This window comes from Ursus arctos, unplaced genomic scaffold (assembly GCF_023065955.2).
Source record: "Ursus arctos isolate Adak ecotype North America unplaced genomic scaffold, UrsArc2.0 scaffold_12, whole genome shotgun sequence".
NCBI classification, from domain to species: domain Eukaryota; kingdom Metazoa; phylum Chordata; class Mammalia; order Carnivora; family Ursidae; genus Ursus; species Ursus arctos.
This window is the reverse complement of record NW_026622786.1, coordinates 36,134,536-36,155,767: the sequence shown is the minus strand read 5'-3', so window position 1 is coordinate 36,155,767 and position 21,232 is coordinate 36,134,536. Positions and strand designations below refer to the sequence as shown.

General features: G+C 37.8%; 1 protein-coding gene across 2 annotated transcripts in view; it reads left to right on the top strand.

Moving 5' to 3' along the window:
- Positions 1-21,232, top strand: part of DNAI3 (dynein axonemal intermediate chain 3) — a 63,213-nt gene that overhangs the window by 15,458 nt on the left and 26,523 nt on the right. For both annotated transcript variants that reach the window (XM_057310517.1, XM_026497692.4), the window contains exons 8-15: positions 93-209; positions 5,157-5,347; positions 6,359-6,483; positions 8,368-8,457; positions 10,478-10,564; positions 11,616-11,744; positions 15,346-15,419; positions 20,249-20,393. In XM_057310517.1, the coding sequence (XP_057166500.1) occupies positions 93-209; positions 5,157-5,347; positions 6,359-6,483; positions 8,368-8,457; positions 10,478-10,564; positions 11,616-11,744; positions 15,346-15,419; positions 20,249-20,393 (958 nt within the window). The remainder of the gene's footprint in view (positions 1-92; positions 210-5,156; positions 5,348-6,358; positions 6,484-8,367; positions 8,458-10,477; positions 10,565-11,615; positions 11,745-15,345; positions 15,420-20,248; positions 20,394-21,232) is intronic.

The window sequence follows — 21,232 nt, the reverse complement described above, 5'->3', positions numbered from 1 at the left end:
CTGCCACAGAAAGAAACCTTTGACCTGTCACAACCTGTATTTACTTTCCTTTGATCTAATTTTTGGTATTCAATTTTCTTTTAATATATTAGGACATATCCCAAAAATGCCATTACACAATATTATCCAAGAGAATTATCAGAGGAGGAAAAAGAGACATTTGGACAATCAAAATCTTTGAGTGACTTTCTTAACAACACATCTATAAGGTAAGAATTGTATATTAAATTTTTGAAATAAAACGTAAAATGCATATGTGTACCTACAATGATAGGTCTTAAAAAGCAACTCGGTCCATGGTGTCTAGGTAGAGAGTACGAAGAGTTATCAGATGTGTATGAGCATGTGACACACTCTCAGTCTTTCCTTTCTATTGCCAGGCCACGTCCTAGACCTCCCAAGCTAGGGGCATACCAGTGTTCACCTGGGAGATGTATACAGTTGAGTGTGTGAGATGTTTTCCTAATGGCAAGTTAACATCTATTTTCCATGGTTCTTTTATTTAAGTCTTTGTTCTCCACTCTCTACCCCCTTCTTAGTTTCATAACTTGTATGTGATCACAAAGCTGAGGATGAGGGGCATGTGGAGGGTGAGCGTGACCGTGATGTTCTTTGTAAATATCACTGACTTTAATTCGGATGTGCCTTGTACATCTTATCCCTTCCCCCTAATTCCTATGTCGCTGCCACTCTTACCGAATCTGAGAGAGAGGTGTCTTCAGGAACCCACCGCCCCACACTGTTACTAGGACCCTGGGGTTTCTAAATCAGAGAAGAGCTGGACAAGGTCTCATCAAGTCGACATCAGCGTTCAGAAAAGTGGGGCTAGTGGTGGACAGGTTTGCCAGTTGTACTTTGTAGGTTGGTTTCTATTTCTTTCCAAAATTAAAAATTTGTTGGTCAAGGTCATACAGAGCCCATATTAAGTTTTTTTTTTAATTTTTAAGAAAACACCATTAATTCTTTGAGACTTTTAAATATCCTGAAAATTCCAACAACTCTCAAAAGTTGTTACCTATGTCTGGGGGGAATCTGGTTCAAAAATTCACCTGTGATGCAAAGAGAGTGCATGAAACTATATAAAATGCTTCCTATGTATATATATATATATAGAGAGAGAGAGAGAGAGAGGGAGAGAAAGTTCGGTTTACTCTGGGTCCCGGCTTCTTGGGAAGTTCATTAAAACGTGGAACAAAGAAAGATCGATGTTCCATCAATGCCTGATGACTAACAGCTGTTCAACAGGCTGTCCCCTGCTGACCCATCACTCACTTTAGCTAGCTGGCCTGCTATTTCTCTGTGTCAGCTGCCAGAATGACTATGGAACCAAAGCTAAGGAGAGCGGAGGGAACGCAATGGCTTTTCACAAAGAGCCAGAAACCCAGAGGCAGAAACACAGTGTCTCCTCACAGGACTTCAGTATTAGTTGGTCTCTGGAGAAGACATTAAACATGCAGAAAAACTATATATCTCATGGCAAGGGTAGGGGACACACTACAAGGCAGAATCCCATGAAACCTCCAGAAATGCCAGAGGTTCAATGTTTTACAAACAGGGTTGCAGTTTTGTGGACTCTGCTGGTTGATTAGGCGAAATGAAAAGCAGGTGAGTTTACTTCAGACTTTGAAGCAAGCCTTATGTTCTTGTCTGTTTGGTGACAAAATTAAATGCATTTCTGCTTAGCAACAAAACTAAGCAACAAAAACAAAAAACCAGAGTGCATTAACTAGTTGCCACTCATTTACAGGAAGCATGCTATAGCTTTTCCTATGGGACAATGAGAAAGAAACAAGAAAACCTACAGTTTCTGTTTCCCCATATCAAAATTTAGTCCTTAAAATTTTTCCTGGTAAGAATATTAAAAATGAGAAGTGTATGTACAATCCATTTCAAAGCCATAGAAGGCCTATGGCCAATTCTTAATTATCCACATGGTGTATTATCTTTAGACCTGGGTTTTTATTCTTCCCTTTCAGTTGCCATGCTTACAGAGAGAGGAATAGTAAACAGCTTTATAATTCCCTCTCTGAGAAGTGGGAAAAAGAAGACAGAATTGTAAGAAAAAGAGGAAATTTGGTACAGGAATTATAATAGCACCCGTCAAGAATAAATAAACCCACGAAGATATCACTGCCATGTTTCCCACTCTAAAACTGTTCAAGGTTTATTCAATTTTTTTAAAAGTTAATATAAGCCTGGTTTTGACCTGGAAAGAGTGCCCTTTTAGAAATGAGTTCTTTCTTAAAGAATTTTATCCACAAAGAATCTAAACAAAGCAGTATTTGCAAAAGAAGGAAATGAAAAGAAAGAAGAGAGAACTTCGAGGGATTCTCAAAGCAACTAAGAAACATTCGTTTTGGGGTTAAAAAAAAAATACTTAACCAGGGCGCCTGGGTGGCTCAGTTGGTTAAGCGTCTGACTCTTGAGTCCAGCTCAGGTCACGATCTCAGGATCCTGGGATGGAGCCCGAAGTCAGTCTCCATGCTCAGCTCCGAGTCCGCTGGAGACTCTCTCCCTCTCCATCTCCCTCTGCTCCTACCTCCCCTGCTCTTACATCCTATCTCTCTCTCTAAAATAATAAACAAATAAAATCTTTAAAAAAAGTACTTACAGGCTCTAACTCAGACAACGGTTTTGCCAGCTTCCACTTCATCACCCTCAGAAACTGGAGTGCAGGGAAATCAAGAAACAGGAAACCAGAGAAAAGGTGCAGTCTTCACTTCTCCCTCGTGAATTAGTTCCCAGTTCAGGCCGAGAGGGAAGAATCAGGAAATCAGATTAAAGGCCCTGGCTTTAGCTTGTCTCTTGGGAATTTCTTTCTCATTTAGGCTGAAACAGAAAAAAACAAGATTTTGAAAACGCTAACAAATGCTTCTACTTGCAGCTCCAGGCTGTGAACATAGCTAGCCCTCGCGGGTGTTTAAACGTGCATATGAACCACCTGGGGACCTTGTCAACATGCAGACTCTGACTCCCCTAGGCTCAAGTGGAGTCTGTGAAGGCATTTTTAGCAAACTCCAGGTCATGATGGTGCTGGGGGTCCATGCAGTGCACTTTAAGTAGCTAGGTCCTAGTTTGGAAGATAAAGTACAAGAAGAATTTAAACCAAGAGTATCCACTTAAACAGTGAATGGTAGTGGTAATTCTTAACAATAGAGGTATTAAAGGTCACCCTGTTTAATTACATTCTTAGGAGTATCTATTATAATATTTAGGGTTTATATTTAATTGTCTAAGTAAAGGAGGTTTGGGGTTTTTTTTATTGTTTTAGGAAATTCATAATCAAGAACTACTCTTTCAGCTTACCACACCTATTAAAAAACCAAGCTATTTGGACTCTTAATCATTAGGGTAAAACATTGAGTGACATCCTAATTGTGGGAAAGCTCCAGAGGCCTTATGAATGAGTGAGCTGAGCTTTCAGGCCAAAGCATATACAGGGGCATTAAACATGACAGAAACTTACAGTACCTGTTCTTCGGTTTTGTTTTTTGTCTGTTTATGGTACTGCTTTCAAGAACGTACCTCATTTTCATATCATAAGCAAGTGACTGAGTAATGGTGGAATTAGTTGGTCAAACTCACAGAAAACAGTTATAACATCTAAACAACAATATTTATACACAAACATACACACACAACTACTTGAAGGCTCAGGAGAGTGACCAGAAGTTAGCGGAAACTGGAGGGGAGAAGGACGAGATTAGCAAGTCTGCAGTGTTTTTCTATAATGATTGCCTAATCCATAGGAGGCTCAGGTGACGGAAAACTGCAGCCTTACAGGTCTGTGGGGCAGAATAACCAAACAGTCAAGGGAAAGTCATGGAAGGAAGGGAGCCCCAGATAAGCCAAGACCCCAGATTTACATAAAAATCTAATCAGATCCTAGGCTGTAGACTAAAGCACTCATTTTTAGGGGAAACTCTAGGGGAGTCCTGAACAACCAGCATCTAGAAGCTGAAAAATTGAGCAGAGATCTCAGCTATCGTTCTATACAGAGGAGATAAAATTTGGAGTTTGAGTCCAGCCAAGTTAACTGCATTATAGAACAAATTTTACTTTTCAGAGGGACAAAAGAGAATCCAGGTCTCTACAACATATCATTTATAACAACCAGTTTCATTGAATATGTAAAGTCACTAACCATGTAAAGAAGCAGGAAAATGGGATTCTCGGAGTCTTCCTGATACCAATTCTGGCACCAAATGAGGGTTCTTTTCCCCCCTCAACACCAAATACCTTTCTTTCCCAACACCAATTCTCTCTCAGATGCTATGTGGAGTAAGTGCAGACCCCACAAGTTAAGGGGCTTAGTCTCACAAACCAGCCCCAACTTCAGACGCCAGTCTCAAGTCCCAGGGGGCTATGATTTGGACTGACCAGCTATAAATCAGTTTGATAATTCTTCAGAATGACTCATTTAACTCAGGAAAGCACTTTCCTTACTATTACCAGTTCATTGTAAAGGATACAACTCAGGAGCAGCCAAATGGAAGAGATGCAGAGGACAAGTGATTGGGGGTAGGAGGTTGGGGGAGACATTCCAGCCTCCAGCACCTTCGAGTACTCACCAACTTGAGAGCTCCTGTAGTAACTTTTAGGACAGGAGCCTGTCAAGTCAGGGCCCTAAGTACTAAGAGATAAGCCTAGCACTCAGATTGTTTTTGAAAGGGCAGTATTGCCTTCTTAGCAGGATAATTCTTAATTGTAGGGATTGTATCATGCATTGCAGGTTTATTAATAGAATTAAAGACATAAGCACCTCCCTGCAGGGAGCTCCAGCGGGAAGACAGCCTGTGAGAGGAGGCCTGCAGGAGGCAGAGCGGGGCAGGCCCGGTGTCCCTGCAGCTGCCAGCTCGGTCACAGGCCTGGGAGAGCACAGCCTTGGCCTGGAAGCCCAGGCAGATCACGAAGGTGCTCCAGGCCATCGGCTAACAGCCTCCTGGCACTAGAAGTTCTCAGTAGCTCACAGCCATGCGGTTTTTTTCTCTTAAGTCATTTATTTCACATGGGGGCAATCGCCAGTTACCAAATATAATTGAGAACATTTTTTCCTTTCCATATAAATGAAGTAGGAGGAGATGTGGAAAGACATATCACTGAATAGTAAAATCCAACATCTTGTGTTTGCTTTTTTTTTTTTTTTAACAAAATAGTGTTGAAATCGCCCTGCAGCAAAATGAAATCATGAACACATTTATTGATGACTGGAAGTGTCTGGCAGAAGAAGAAAGCACTTTTGGAGACAAAACCGATACCCACCTGAAAGAGTACCAGTCCTTCACCGACCTCCATACCCTAACAGAGAAGATGGTTACCTCCGTCTCCTGGCATCCGACCATCTATGGTGAGACGAACACGACTGCGGTTCTCTTTTGTGATGGCCCAGAAAGAGTCTGTTGCTTTTCTAGTAAAATCCAAACTAGCTCACTTTCTCAGTTGCAATAAGACCACTCCCAGCTGCTAAGTGCACCTTTGGAGCACTTTCGACACCCTGCGGTCCTGTGTTCTCCCAGCACCTCACTGTGGTCTCTACAAGGACAGAAGCAGAGCTCAAGCCAGGGAGGTGACGGGCTCAGGTCACCCAGCCGGTACAGTGCTGAATCTGGATTTGCCTCAACCTGTTGGGATTCTCAAGGCTAGCTCCATTCCCTCCCCCCGCTGCCCCGCCCCCTTACCGGACAAGAGAGGAAACGCACCTCCCTGAAATCACTCAGCAGCCAAGGGAGGGGAGGACCCGGTGCAGGTGGAACCACATGCAGATGGAACGAAGAGAAAAAGTTTCTTTCCCTCTGTTTTCCTCCTCCTCTCCCCCACACTGGCCCTTCTCTCTCTCTCTCTCTCTCTCTCTCTCTCTCACACACACACACACAATTTGTATTAAATCTTTTCTTTTTTTTTAAAGATTTTTATTTATTTGACAGAGAGAGACAGTGAGAGAGGGAACACAAGCAGAGAGAGTGGAAGAGGGAGAAGAAGGCTCCCAGCAGAGCAGGGAGTCCGATGCGGGGCTAGATCCCAGGACCCTGGGATCATGACCTGAGCCGAAGGCAGACACTTAATGACTGAGCCACCCAGGCTCCCCTGTACTAAATCTTTGAAGTCCGCTCTTTATTTTATATTAACAGTACATCTCAGTCTGGACAGACCACTTTTCAAGTGCTAAATAAGCAACATGTGGCTACTGGCTACCGTATTACACAGTAGAACTCTAGAACTCTTGGTCTTTTATTGAATACATTTATTCAAGTTTCGTCAAAATGGAAATGAATAGTGACTATGTTGAGAAGCAAAACCTAAAAACATTTCTCTATGTATAGTTGCTGCAGATTTTAACCTCTAATTGTGTTTCAATCAGGCCTAATAGCTGTGTCCGTGGCCGTACGACTCTCCCTTGAAGAGAGAGTCCACTTTTCTGGTAAATTATTGCTGCAACCATCACTGATTCTTTTCTGGAGTTTCTCTGATCCCATACATCCTCAGGTAATTAAGGAGAGTTGTCCACGTAGTCTAAATACTATGTTCACATTTATCTTTAGCAGTTTTAATCGCAAACTACTTTATAACCACTTAACATAGTAAGTGCTTATAAAGGTAGGCTTTAGTCGACTCAGAATTTGTCATCGATTTGAGCAAAACTGAAGTTTACACTTAGTTTATTAAAAAGATTTGTTGAACAAACACGTTATTTTCAAAAATGATTTTAAGAGCACTGTTTAACCAATTTCAAAAAGCAAACTCTTGGGGGGGGTATTTAAATACTATTTGTTCAAATGCAAATGGATTTTAATTCACATGAATTTCCTCAGTTCTGAGGATCACCAGTAGGTGACAGTAATGAGTACAGATGCCTGTGTGGGAAACAATAGGGAGGGGTGGGGACTTTGGCCCTGGAGAGTGGACTGTCCATCTGTGGAGAAACTACTCTTCAGCTCTCTTGTTGCCAGGTGGTCTTACTTGGTTTAAAGAATCCAGATCTGAATTTTTTAGTGAAATCTCCCAATTTTTAAATAGTTCAACTAAAACCAAACCAAACACACAATTCAAATAAAACAAGGCTGAGTTTGCCCCACAGGGTTCTATTTCTATCACTTGCTCAAAAGGAGTTTTGCTTAGGGGAAGGGTGCTTTACAGTGTTAGATTAAGTTTTTTTTAATGTACTTAAATATAATATTTTGTTTCTATAAAGTATTGTATAACTAAGGCTTTCCCTAATTAAAACCTTACCCTTCCCTTCGACCTTCTTCCCTAATTCATCTGAATTGAGGCAGTTTTACTATAATATATTCTAGTACTTTAATTACTATAGACCTAGAAATTAAAATGACAGATCTCTAGTTCTTTCTTGTCAGCCTAATTACCACAAAAAATGGTAAGTAGGGGTTTTCTAATATTTTTCTAGTGGACTAGGATTACTCTCCAGTCAACATCATGGAAGTGTGGCTGAACTTTCACACAAATTAGGAAGAGGAAAAAAGGACCCTCTCCTCTATTTTGAAGAATAGCTTTAAAAACACAAGCAAATAATTTCTTAAGGAAATAATATAAATGATTTCTTTTGTCTTTGTTCTACCAAAACTATAGGAGAATATTTTTTTAATTTATTTTAAAAGTAGAAGTTTCTCTAGAAGCCACAGAGTATCAAATAAACAAAGATGATTCACTCCAATACTAGTCTGAAACTCTAGCTCAGTGGTGGCAAACCAATGGCCTCTGGGGCCCATATTTTTGATGGTAATGTTTAAGGAAGAACAGTAACCATGCATGTAGTTTGCTTGGTGCTAACACATTAGAACAGGTGCCAAATATGATTAATATACCCATTCCTTCACACTGGTATATTCTTTGCAGAGCTTCCTTCTTACCCTCCAGTACTTGAGTTTGTTCACTTTCTGGGTCCTGTATTATTTTAAAATTTGAGATATTATCACTGGCAATACCTCTATCTTTTCTCATTCAACACATTTTCTTTTTGAGTGCCTACTCTCTGCCGAGCTAGCTAGACAGCAGGGAACAAAACAGACAAGTATCTTGTCCTCACAGAATGTACCTTCACACTTCTCAGAAACACTAAACATAATCTTTTTGTTTATAAAAAATTATAACATCTCCCAGCAATGACCCATGGAGGGTGGAGGAAGGGGAAATCTGGGCCCCTTGAGAACGTACCTCTCTCATCCACATAGCCAATGTTCACCAAATTCAATGTTCACTCCATCCACAGGTGGTATTCTGGGAATGGACTCTATGTCCAAGTTTCTTATAGACAGCTGTAAAATTCAACTTTTAACTGTCTTAATATTATTTTCTCCCTATGATCTTAATAGGTTTTCTCATTCTCTCTTGAATTTGGGGGGTTTACTTTAGTTAATGCTGGAGAGCCCAGATGACATCTTTTGCTTCAAGTTCTGTCCAAGTGATCCTAATATTATTGCTGGAGGCTGCATAAATGGACAGGTAATTATGGATTTTTTTCCCAGCATTTATTAATTTAGACAACATTCTGTAATATATTTTGATTGGTAGTTTTTCTTAAACTTAAGGATTCAATTTGACAGAAGGAAAGTATGCCAATTGTGTGCCAAGAACTGGGGTGTACAGATGTGTTAGACACCAGGACTCGAGGTGTCCACAGGGTAATCTAGTATTAACGTGAACAAAACTGAGTCAAATCTGTTTGTATTCATGGACTAGAGCTGCGAATTGCACAAGATTCCACAGAAGAACAAAAAACACAAGCATTAATACCTCTTGGTCCAGAGTCCTCTTCTGACGTTTCTCTAGGGTAGTCAATAGGGGATGATCCAGAACCTGAACAGAAATTCACTGGGAAAAGGTACATGTATTACTGAATTTATATACATATAATTTGATACCATATTTGTTTTCTTCTTTTCTTTTTTAAGTTATCTAATTTATATGAAATTTAGATCCTGTCCTCCAATAGCGTGTTTTTCTAATAAAGTGAAACAAAAACCTTAAAGCTGTTTTATCATCAGAATTTAAATTCACTGTGACCCAGTGAGTTTGACCATTAACAGTAAATGGTCTTTTTATGTGTGGCTAGGAAAACTTCCTTGTGATTGAAAATTTAAGTGTCTACATTGGAGATGCCTGGGTGGCTCAGTCAGTTGAGCATCTGACTCATGGTTTCAGCTCAGGTCATGATCTCAGGGTAGTGGGACTGAGCCCCACGTCGTGCTCCACGCTCAGCCGGGAATCTGATTGAGATCCTCTCCCTCTCCCCCTTGCTCCTCCCCACACACACTTTCTCTCTTAAATAAATAAATGCATACATCTTTAAAAAAAAATAAATGTCTACAGCATCCACGACCATCTATCCAGAACCAAAACAACCAGAAAAACAATTTTCCCCCTCAGTTTTGTTCAACAATAACTGGTGGTCATGATAATGACCCAGAGCTTATCCTCCAAGCCCAGCAAATACTGAATGCTTTCTGTTACTCATTATGAAGGTGATACAACTTTAAGAATATTTTAGAAAAGAGGTACCTGGCTGGTTCAGTCAAAGAGCAAGCGACTCTTGATCTCAGGATTGTGAGCTCAAGTCCCAGGCTGGGTTGTAGAGATTATGTAAATAAATAATTAAATAAATAAATAAAAGCTTTTTAAAAAAGAATATTTTAGAAAAGCAAATGATGAACATAAAATCACTCACAATTCTGTAATCCTGACATTTTGTTAACATTTCTGTGTGTTGAAATGACTTCTAATCATTGAAAATTAATCTAATTTAGTGTTGCATATTCTAGTTTATTCTCATTTTTCCAAAAATGACCATTCATGTATAGGCAAACTTGGAGTTGGCTAGAATATTCAATTAAGTAAAAATCACCATTTTCTAGACTTTTTGGACAACTGTTTGTACTACTTCTGGAGGCAAGGCAAAAAAGCTCTCCCCACAGTCACAGCACATTCCCAAAGACAGAGGAAGAACTCTTCCCAAAGCAGAGGAAATTGCATACTGTTTATCCTGGAGTTAAAAAAAAAAAAAAAAAAAGACTAGTCTTTATTAACATAAGCACAAAAATCAAAGTGCTGGGGCACCTGGGTGGTGCAGTTGTTGGGCGTCTGCCTTCGGCTCAGGGCGTGATCCTGGCATTCTGGGATCGAGCCCCACATCAGGCTCCTCTGCTGGGAGCCTGCTTCTTCCTCTCCCATTCCCCCTGCTGGTGTTCCCCCTCTCACTGGCTCGCTCTCTCTGTCAAATAAATAAATAAAATCTTTAAAAAAAAAATCAAAGTGCTAAAAATACTTTTATAGAGAAGAAAACATTCTTTGTCATGTTAGCTCTAAACATTGCTGACTTGCTATTAGTAGGCTAAATGTGATTATCCTTCAAGGTGATTGATTCATCAGAGTGCATGCCAATACCAATAGGTTTTAAAAAAAATCTTTAAGACCCCATGAGCTATTTCCTGAAAATATGTTGTAATAACCTTTATTTCTGTTTTAGATTGTCATGTGGGATATCACTGCGCACGCAGATCGCATAGAAAACATCAAGGCAGGCGGCAGTAGAAGTAAAAAAGTCACGCTCAAGGTTAGCTTTTTATAACTTTTCACTTGCAAGTTTCTTCAGTTCAGGGGTTTATCAAAAAGGACATAACGGAACTGCCAAGCTACACAAAGACTCAAGGGGTGGGGGGAGTATTATTTCCCACACCTTCACATCCGTTTGTGGACATGTTCTGAATTGCTTTTATGTAGGCCCTTGATTTTAAAAAAATCAATAAAACAAGTCGCAGGACCTACCTGAAGATGTTATTTTTGCTGTTGTTTTTAAATAAAATAAAGGGCCCGAGTGACTTGCCTAAGGTGATGTCATGGAAAGAGCATGGGATAGAAGGGTCATGTATGTAGGCTCTGGACTGTAGTCCTGTGAGTTTGGACATGTCTTCTCACCTCAGCAAGCATCAGTTTTTTCATGTGTAGAATGAAGGGGTTACAATCCTTTCTGATAATCGTATACTATGATTTTGTGAAGCTGTGGACGCTGCCAAGAGGGTTGAGGAAAGGTTCCTCAGCTCCTGACACAGTACTCACCCACCATATTGCACACCTCAATCCCCAGTTCTTCAACCTGAACACCAATGGGCCTTCACCAAGACACAGTGAGCATGCAGGAAACACTCCTTTAAAAATGGGATCTCATTGGGGCGCCTGGGTGGCTCAGTCGTTAAGCGTCTGCCTTCGGCTCAGGGCATGATCCCAGAGTCCTGGGATCAAGCCCCACATCAGGCTCCTCTGCTGGGAGCCTGCTTCTTCCTCTCCCACTCCCCCTGCCTGTGTTCTCTCTCTTGCTAGCTGTCTCTCTAAAAAAAAAAAGAAAAAAAAATGGGATCTCATTGATTCTTTAGGAAGTGGATCAATCATTCTTGTTAAGTTTAGAGATGAAAACTTAGACTACATTGAAGGGAAAGTACATAATCTTATTACCTAAATACATGATACATTTATACACAGTTTCAATGTTTTTCTTTGAACTAGTATTTCTCCAAGTTATTAATTCTAACTGGAATAATGAGTAAAGTATGAATTCACTCAATAACTCTCTGAAATTATCACATAACTTTCTTTTGACATTTTTCCAGCCTATGTTTCTCCTTGAACCAGACAGTAATAAAGAAGCAACGTACATCAGACATTGTGCAGTTTCCTCAATAGAAAATGGTCATAAGAAAGTAATTACAGATATACATTGGCTGTCTGACACATTTGAGGTGAGTCTTAATGGTTTCGTAATTTTCTCCTGCTGGATTGTACATTTCGGAAGATTTTATTGAAAGAGCATGTTTCAAGTCAACAATTCATTTACATTTAAATCATAAAATAACCAGGAACCAGGGCATCAAACAGTTGTGTCAGTGTTGCCTGGCCAATATCTGACTTGGGGATGAGAATAAGGCCAATGTTTCAACTTCAATGGCTTATAAACCACTAAAAAAAGGTAGGTGGTGTCAACAATGATATAATACAATAGTGAAGAAGATAATAGTTTGATATGTAAAAATAGAGTGCAAATATTTTACACCCTCCGCCTTTGTGGATTTAAAATTTATGATTTCAGCTAGTTGAAGCAAGCAACTCTGAAGATCTGTGACATATAGTAATGTGTTATTTTGTCAAGGCAATTTTGAGTTGAATGCGCCGTGAGGCTGGTAGGTGAAAACTAGTCATGCAGTGGATGAGTCCAGCTGAGTGCTTAGCATCTGCAATGCGGTTTGGCTTTGTAGTTCTGTACCTGACTCACTAAGTCTGGTGTTCGTGAATTTGGAAACTGGAAAGCTCCCCAAATGTTTGCCTCAAGGACACTAAGGGTCGACTGTGTACCTTGAGAATATCAAAGAATATTATGAAAAAGTAAAGTTATAAAAGGTATTTCAACATATTCGAATGGGTTATGCAAAGCAACAATACTTTTAAAAGTTATAATGGACCAAAACAAATAGCCCAGACAGTTTCTGTTACCTCTAAGTTTAATATAGGGTAACTCTCTGCTCCAACTTCATCCCAGCTCACACCATACACACAAATTAATTCAGATGATTATATATTTGAATAAAAATAACAAATCACAGGAAAAATATAATAAAAACCAAAATAGAATACCATTGAATGTTATATTTCTGGATTGGAGATAGTTTCTAAGCTAATTAATGTTGAAAGAAATTCAAAACATCCACATGTAAATTTCTAAATTAACAAAGAGCAAACAACAAAATGGAGGAAAATATTGGTCTAAAATATGGTAAATACAAGATTTCCAGTAAATAAAACATATACTGAAAAACAATTAGTAGATAAACATGAAAATCATTCAGGCTTTCTAATATCAAAGACATTAATAACAAAGCAACAATAATATACTATTTTGGATCATTTAATTTTTAAATAAAAATTTAATAAATAATAATACCCTGTGTTAGAAAGGATGCAGTGGTGAAACCAGTAAATTCTAACACTGCTGGTTCCAACATACAACTTTTGGAATACAATTAGTTCTTAAATCATCCAAATTTTCAACTTTTTGAACAGTAATTCAAATTTTGGGAATTCATATTAAGAAATAATCCAGTTTGTGCCTCAAGATACAACATTACAAGCACATCTTAACAAATTATGTCAAAATGTATTCATGAAAAAATACTGGAAAAAATATAGGTAGAATTATATTTCATATTAAAACCTCCTATTTTCTGGGCAGAAGACATGAACAGACACTTCTCCAAAGATGACATACGAATGGCTAAGAGACACATGAAAAGATGCTCAACATCACTAGCCATCAGGGAACCACAATGAGATACCACCTTAAACCAGTTAGAATGGCAACAAGACAGGAAACAACAAATGTTGGAGAGGATGTGGAGAAAGGGGAACCCTCTTACACTGTTGGTGGGAACGCAAGCTGGTACGGCCACTCTGGAAAATAGTATGGATGTTCCTCAAGATGTTAAAAATAGAGCTACCCTACAACCTAGCAATTGCACTACTAGGTATTTACCGCAAGGATACAGATGCATTGAAAAGAAGGGGCACATGCACCCCATGTTCATAGTAGCAATGTCTACAATAGCCAAACTGTGGAAGGAGCTGAGATGTCCTTCAGCAGATGAATGGATAAAGAAGATGTGGTTCATATATACAATGGAATATTATCATATGTGGAACATAAGGAATAGCGCGGAGGACCACAGGGGAAGGGAGGGAAAACCGAATGGAAGGAATCAGAGAGGGAGACAAACCATGAAAGACTCTGGACTCTGGGAAACAAACTGAGGGTTTTGGAAAGTGATGGGGGTGGGGAGAGTTGGGGTAACCAGGTGATGGGTATTAAGGAAGGCAAGTGTTGTGATGAGCACTGGGTGTTATACACAACTGATGAATCGTTGAACACTAAGTCAAAAACTAATGATGTACTATATGTTGGCTAACTGAACATAATAAAAAAACTTTTGGTACTGAAAAAAAACACTTGATTTTTGTACTCTATACTTTTCTTTTTTCCCTTGGATTCACTTTATGTCTGATAAAAAAAAATCCTTAATGATTTGTTATAAAAAAAAGAAAAGAAAAGAAAACCTATTTTCCAGATGTCTATTAATATTATTATGTTGTTGTTGTTGTTGTTGTTGTTGTTGTTTAAATCATTAAAACATAAAAGCCCAGAGCAAGCTCACTTCTGGGGTCTTGCACTTCATACAGCAGGGAAGGCTCAGTAGAGAGGCAACTCGGACTGTGGATTGCTTATCAGTTGAGTAGAAGTTCACAGCATTTGGGAACCAGAGAGCGTTCAGGCTGGTGTGGCTTTGGCCAGATTTCCAGAGTCTTAGCTCCTGGGACACCTACCAGCTTTAGCATGCAGCACCTATCGCCCTCCTCCCACCTGCTACTTTTCACTGTTTATTTGCTGCTGGAGCCCCTACCTTTGATTACTATCTTGCTCACCAGTCCTACCAGGAAGGTAGGGAATTGGGGTAGGGAATTGATTCAAGAGTGGTACCTTCATAGATTGCCATAAAACCTTTCTCCTTCTTTCAAAGCTAGCTAGTTGGGGGGCGCCTGGGTGGCTCAGTCGGTTAAGCGTCTGCCTTCGGCTCAGGTCATGATCCTGGGGTCCTGGGATCAAGCCCTGCATCGGGCTTCCTGCTCTGCTGGGAGCCTGCTTCTTCCTCTCCCACTCCCCCTGCTTGTGTTCCCTCTCTCACTGGCTGTCTCTTTCTGTCAAATAAATAAATAAAATCTAAAAAAAAAAAAAAAAGCTACCTATTTGGAATTTGGGACTTCTAGGACCCTCAGGAGCCATTAATCCTCCTTGGACTCTTGCCTGTGCTGGGTGACTGTTGGTAATCAAAGTAACACTAAAGGTCTTCTTTACTGACCTTATCTGCTTAACAATCTCATAAAGACTCCTATGTTCTGTTCCACCATTAATAGTAAAATACAAAAGAGCCTACACTTTTAATTATAATGGATAATGAAATTGTGATACACCATCTATATATTATAAAACTGTTAAAAATTTGACTTATGAGTACACAGGTTAGTATTCAAATTACATCCACTGAAAAATCTAAGGATAGAAATTTTTATGCATGCTAGCTAAAACTATGCAAAAATGTTTTTATGAAAAAAGACTGGAAAAACATATGGCAGAATTACATTTTATTTTAAAACTTATCCTCCAAATTTCTGTGATATTGTTATATTCTTTTAATAAAAATTAAAACAAAGAAGAAAATATTAAAAGAGTAAAACACTGTGAGAAAAGTCATTACTCCAGGTACACAGAACTTAACTTTTTGTGTTTTTAAAAAACAGATCAACAGACAGGGTGCTGTCTTTGAGAATCGAAATGGAATATGCTGTCAACTTGTCACATGTTCAGCTGATTGGTATGTCTTTGTTATAGTTCTTGGGTCAATTTCAAAGTTGGAGGGGGTGGGGAGGAAAATTTTCCTCACCCTTCTACCAAGCAATACTCTGGACACCAGCTGGGCATCTCACAGCTCAATTCTGACACTATCCACCAGGATTCACAGGTAAGGTTCAGTGCTACACGACTGCTCTCTCGAACACCTCCCCCCACCACAACCCACTCCCCTGCCGGCCACGTCAGACGCCAGTCACAAACCCAAGTCAGTACCTGTAGTTCGGACTGACTGGCTGTAGATTGGAGGTTCCCAAGAGTCCCTCCTCAGGTTGGATTAATTTGCTAGAGGGGCTCACAGAACTCAGAGGAACATTTTACTTACTAGGTTACTGGCTTATTATAAAAGGATGTAACTCAGGAGGAGCCAGATGGAAGAGATGCAGAGGGCAAGGCACGGGGAAAGGGTGAGGAGCTTCCATGCCCTCTCTTGGTGCTCACTCTCCCGGAACTTCCACGTGTTCACCAACCAGGAAGCTCTCTGAACCTTGTCCTCCTAGGGATTTAGGGGGCTTCATTACTCAGGTATGATTGATTAAATCTTTGGTCATTGGTGACTGAACTTAATCTCCAGCACCTGTCCCCTCCCTGGAGGTCAGGGTAGAACTGAAAATTCCAACTCTCTAATTGCAGGGTTGGCTCCATTGGTCACCCATCCTTAGGTGCTTTCCAATATCGCCTCATTAACATAACAAAAGGCATCTTTCCCACACTCTACATCTAGGAAATTCCAAGTGTTTTAGAAGCTCTCTGCTAGAATCCTGGAGGAAAAACCGATTTATATATCTTATAATTCACAATATCACAGTTTTATTTTAAACACTACCTAAAATGTTTTCATACAATATATTATTTTTTCTTAGATACTTCTAAAATTATCTTCTGTTCCTTAAATAATCTTTTTGTAACAATTAAACATTAACAACAGGGCAGAATATTATAGATTGTTGCTGATTGAAAAAATATTTTTATAGATACAAATATGTTGTAAAAAGAATACATATATGTATAGATACCCACCCCCACACAACTATATCCTATACTATAGGTAGTAAGTAATAAAGTTGCTGAATCAAAGAAAGAGCTGACTCAGGCCTCAGAAATAACCCCAGGGATTTGGGTAGCAGGAATGAATGGCCAGCCCCTTCCACCTGAATGAATCAGTTCCAACCTGACTTCTGTTACATTACAAAGTCACCCCTTTGGCCAAGGAGGGAATGGCAGGGCACCTTAAGTGACAGTTCCAACCTGACTACATGGAATGGGGAAGGGGCAGTTCCCCCCAAAAACAAAATAATTAGAATGCTCTTGCTAACAAATAAAAGAGCACAAGGGTAGGGGGATTATTGCCCAAAAGGGCCACCAGTAGGGTTATCTGGAATATTATACAACAATTAAAATTGTAATGATTCATGGAGCAATGTTTATGGTATGATGTTGATGATAAACAACACAATGCAAAGCTATACTCTTCTTTAGTAGCCTTGGAAAACATTTAGAAACACTGAATAGACTTAAAATATTACATGTTTTTTTTTATTTAAGACACAGGTCCTTGATTGTTGGTTATAATGATGGTCCTTGAATTTAGAAATATTCTAGAATATTCTGGAAACAATTCCTTCAAAAGTTGTTAAAGTTAAAAAAAAAAAAGCTTATGCATTTAGAAAAGCTAATTTTTAGTTATTTGGAAAACTTACCAGTGCTAATCTTTATACCTCAGCCATGCCAAGGTTCTTATAATATAGAATAAGATAAAATAATGATCCATTAATAAAGAATATGTGACTGAACAATGGAATATTACTCAGCCATAAAGAAGAATGAAATCTTGCTGTTTACATCAACATGGACGGATCTAGAAGGTATAATGCTAAGTGAAATAAGTCCGACAAAGACAAATACCATACGATTTCACTCATGTGGAATTTCAGAAATAAAAAAAACAACAACGAAAAAGAGACAAACAAAAAAACACTGAACTATAGAGAACAAACCGGTGGGAGGTGGATGGGGGGATGAATGAATTAGGTGAAGAGGATTAGGAGTGCATGATGAGTACTGAGTAATGTAGAGAATTGTTGAATCACTATATCATATACCTGAAACTAATATAACATTGTATGCTAATTATACTGGAATTAATAAATAAATAAATTTTTAATTAATTTTTAATTTTTAAAATCCCCAAAAAAGAACATGGGATTAATTTATGCAGAAAGTTCAACTGAAGTTTTCTGTATTTAGCAAAATCATTTTATGAATAATGCAAATTAATGCTTATAAATGAGATTCAAGAAGATCTTTCTAATTTGGAAAAACGGTTTTAAACCAACTGTAATTACAGATCTTTTTGTGTCATTTGTGGTGTTTTCCCAAAGATTTATGTTTTGATAACATAATAATGATTAATACTTTCAATAATTCATTACTAAAATGAATAAGTGATAGATACTAAGTCACATAAATGAACAAAAGTTTTGTTAGTCTTATTTGAGCTACTATACGTTTATCTAAATACTTTAACTTACACATCTAAATTCTTTAATAATATCTTAAGTTTATTAATCAGGTTACTCATAACCTCAGTGATAGAAATAATGGAGCTAATATGGCATATTCTTTGCCATCCTCATCATATGTTTTCACATAATTAATACAAAGTCACTTTTATACTAAAATACTGGACAAGTATGATTATAAATGTATTACCAAGTTTAATACACTCAAAATTATACTCTGTATATATGTGTGGAGCTTTATAAAGAATTTTCATACACATTATCTCATTTGATTTTTATAATCAACCTGTAAGGAAAGAGAAATAAGCGGAGAAATAACCTTTATTGGATGTTTACTATGTACAAAGCACATTAAATCCAACATTGCTTATGTATGTATTGTTTTCCCTATAAATATACTATATTTATATTATATATATAGTATATTCAGATTATATATTGTCTTTGCATTATATATTTATACATTTATAACATATATTATATATAGTTATATATCATGTCTCTGTATATGACACCAAAAACACAAGCAATAAAAGAAAAAAGATAAGTTGAAATTCATCAAAATTATTGTGTTTCAAAAGGCACTATCAAAAAATTGAAAAGATAGCCCACAAAATGGGAGAAAATATTTGCAAATCCCTTATTGGATTAGAAATTTCTATGCAGAATATATAAAACTCTTACAGCTCAACAATAAAAGGACAACCCAATGTAAAAAGGAGCAGAGACTATCAGTAGACCTTTTCCCCCAAAAAATATAAAATTGGCCAATAAGCATGTGAAAAGATGTTCAACATTCGCTATGAGGGAAATGCAAATCAAAACCACGAGACCTAACAGCCAAAGCAACCATCTTGACAAAGAAGAACAAAGTTGGAGGACTCATACTTCCTGATCTCTAAACTTTCTACAAAGTTACAACTAGAGACAGATGAACTGACACTGGCCTGAGGATAGACATAGAAATCATAGAGTTCAGCAATAAACCCATATGTCTATGGATGACTGATTTTCAACAAGGGTATGAAGGCAATTTAATGAAGAAAGACTAGTCTTTTCAACAAATGGTGCTGGGACATCTGGATATCTGCAAGGAAAAGAATAAAGTTGGACCCTTAACTCACACTGTATACAAAAATTAATTGAAATTGGAACAAAGACCTAAATGTAAGATCTAAAACTATGCAACTTTTAGAAGAAAACATAAGCAAATAAAAGCATAAATGTTCATGACCTGGAATTAGATAGTGATTTCCTACATGTTGCATCCAAAGTACAAGCAAATGCAACCTAAATCCATTTTGATGAGACACCACTTCCCCCACTAGGATAGCTATAATAAAAAAAGACAAAAAGTAGCAAGTGTTGGCAAGGATGTGGAGAAACTGGAATCCTTATACATTGCTGATGGGGATATAAAAATGACAGTTGCTTTGGAAAACAATCTAGCAGTTTTTCAAAAGATCAAAAACAGAAATTACCATATAACTCAGCAATTACACTCCCCAATGTATACCCAAGAGAAATGAAACTATGCATCCACACAAAACATACACAAATGTTCACAGCAGCATAATCCATAATAGTCCATCAACTGATAAATGGATAAACTGTGACATATTCCACACAATGGAATATTATTTGGCAATACAAAGAAATGATATACTACCACATGGATGAACTCTGAAAATATGCTAAATGAAAGAAGCCAGTCACCAAAAGCCACATACTGTCTGATTCTATTTATATGAAAATTCCAGAATAGACAAATCTATACAGACAGGAAATAGACTGGTATCGTCTAGGGCTGATGGGAACGGACTGGGGGACAATGAGGAGTGACCACCAATCTATACAAGGTTTCTTTTTGGGGTGATAAAAATCTTCTAAAATTGATTGTGGTGATGGTGGCACAAGTCTGTTGACTATAGTAAAAGCCATTGAATTGTATACTTTCAGTGGGTGAATTTTGTGCTATCTGAGTTAGATCTTAATAAAGTTGTTATGTTAAAAAAAGATGGTATCAATCTCTAAACTCAGTTCTCATATATGATATTAGTGTCAATACAAGCAAAGTCATCAAATAACCCTATAAACTGTATAGTTCTCTAAAATATAAGATGTAAAACAGTTCCATGTCATAGAAATCTTAGTTTCAGAGATATTAAAACACAGCCATGATCACATTGCTAATGTGTAGCAGCAGAAAGTATGATAGTTCTAAGGCTACACCTCTTACTTGTACTAAATAAAATGTGAATTTTTTTTAAAGCACAATATGTTTTTGGGATATCAGACCACAGAAAGCTTTAATCCCTCAACCAATAGAGAAAAAGAAAGAAGAGCACATTGAAATTCCTTTTGATGTACCATCTACTTTTTTGCATCTTGATCTTTCCTGGAAACCTCTCACTAAGGTAAGTAACATGCAATTTAGTCCATTCTATTTGCTTGCATACACTCTGTAATACATATGCATATACATACAAAATATACACACAGCAGTAGAGCAGTTCAAATTAACTTAGGACTTTATAATTCATGTATTCATTTAACCAATAAATTCTTTAATTGAGAATTATTATGAAGCCTGCCTAGGTCAAGCCAGCAATCACAATTTTTGGGAACTCAAGTTTGATATTTGTTCATGTATAAGTAAGCCACAACTTACTGATGGTTTGTATAAAAATTATTCATTTGCATAAGCAGTTGCTTGTAAATTAATAGGCTCTCAGGTTAGCCTGGAAAGCTAATTTTAATCACTAATATAGGCAAAATTCTGTATATTTTAATACCTATAACCAAACAAAACTGAAAGTAAACGAAAGAAAAATTATTTGTACTTTTCTTGAAAGGCAGAGCTTTGAAGAAAAGCAATTTTAATTTAAGAAAGATATGGCTGTGGATGGAATATGTGTGGAAAGTATGAATGGGCTTCTGACATTGATGACTCTCTTTTCTTTAGAAAGTCTAGTTCCAATTCCAAACTTAATATTTATTCCCTTATTTTACAAGTATCACTAGAATTACATTATTATGCATTTGCTTCAAATGGAAGAGAGAACACAGAGGGGTGAGAATATTCTGGAAGGAGCTGGGATTAGAAATTAGAAAGAGAAGATTAGGAATTTTCTGGAGTAGGATTTACAGAGCTGTAAATTGTTTAAAAAGAAATGAACAAACAGAAACTTACCTGGGAATAATTGTCAGCATGTGGAAAAATATCCTGATGGAGAAATGTGCGACAGAAGCTGTG